We start from the raw sequence: 1,262 nt of genomic DNA, 5'->3' as shown, positions 1-1,262 counted from the left end.
CCGGCGACTATGGTTATAATTGTTGTGTTTTCGTTCCCATGAACGGAGTAGGGCTACATAACTTCTGGATTATTTGATTCCCCAACTATTTTGAGGTTTTAATGTGTTGCAGGATATCACGAGTTAAGGATAATATAGGAGGGCAAGTCAAAAATTATTTACACTTTTCATTCTACATTTTATTTACATGAAGCTAAGGTTATAGTATGGACATCATTTTTCTACGTAATCTCCCTCCTTATCAATCCACTTAGCCCAACGATCAACGTGCTTGCGTATTCCAAATAAAAGGTTTTCGGTTGGTCGTGAAGCCACTTTTGCACCGTATTTTGCACATATAAATCTGAGGCAAATCGGCGACCACGCAAAGCATCCTTGAGTGGCCCAAACAAGTGAAAGTCATATGGAGCTTGGTCTGAGCTGTAGGGAGGGTGTTCGAATAACTCAACTTTCAGTTTGTTGATGGTTTCAATAGTGTGATAAGCCGTTTGTGGCCGTGCATTGTCATAAAACAGCAAATCTTCCTTCAACAACAAACCTCGACGTTTGTTGCAAATTACCGGCTTCAGGTTCTTTTCTAATATTTCACTATAACTCGCACTGTAAATCATCTTTCCCTTTTCCATGAACTCTGCCATTATGAGCCCCTGTGAGTTCCAGAACTCAGTTAACATAACCTTTCCTGCGGATGGCTCAGTCTCGAATTTTTTCTTTGTCGGAGATCCAGGGTTTTTCCACTGCATACTCTGGCGCTTTGATTCTGGTTCGTAGTGATGAACCCATGTTTCATCGTCGGTGACTATTCTGCTTAAAAGTGCATCATCTGCGTTGTTGAAGCGAGTGAGTAAGCGTTGACAGACCCTAACACGCGTGAGCTTGTGTTCTACAGTATGCTTTCTTGGTACTGACCATGCACAGACTTTATGAAGACCGAGCTCGTAGTAGACGATTTGATGGACAGAGCCATGAGTGGTGTTCAAAGCAGCTGCTACCTCATCGATAGTGATTTGCCTATTCGCCAGAACCATCTCTAAGCTTGCTAAATGTTGCCATCTTTAGTGGAGGTTGATTGCCGTTCTGCTCCTTCTTCATGGGTTACACTTGTTCGACTACTTTTAAACTTCTCGAGCCACAAAAAACAGTTTTACGTGATAGTGCATTTCTCCCATATTTCGATGACAGTCTGCGATGAATGTCTCACTCTTTGACACCCTCCGACAGAAAAATTGAATCACTGCTCGTTGTTCCTCCTTGTGCAAGCT

The 1,262-nt window shown here is 42.4% G+C and overlaps 1 protein-coding gene across 1 annotated transcript; it reads right to left on the bottom strand.

The window, feature by feature from the left end:
* Positions 1–221: 221 nt before the first annotated feature.
* LOC145678279 (histone-lysine N-methyltransferase SETMAR-like) lies at positions 222–1,028 on the bottom strand. The gene has a single exon (XM_081748303.1). It carries the CDS (start codon positions 1,026–1,028, stop codon positions 222–224), a length of 807 nt encoding a protein of 268 aa, XP_081604429.1.
* Between the last annotated feature and the right edge of the window lie 234 nt (positions 1,029–1,262).

Source organism: Thermobia domestica, unplaced genomic scaffold (assembly GCF_964235325.1).
Source record: "Thermobia domestica unplaced genomic scaffold, izTheDome1.hap1.1 HAP1_SCAFFOLD_2288, whole genome shotgun sequence".
NCBI lineage: Eukaryota > Metazoa > Arthropoda > Insecta > Zygentoma > Lepismatidae > Thermobia > Thermobia domestica.
This window is presented reverse-complemented; position numbering and strand designations above follow the sequence as displayed.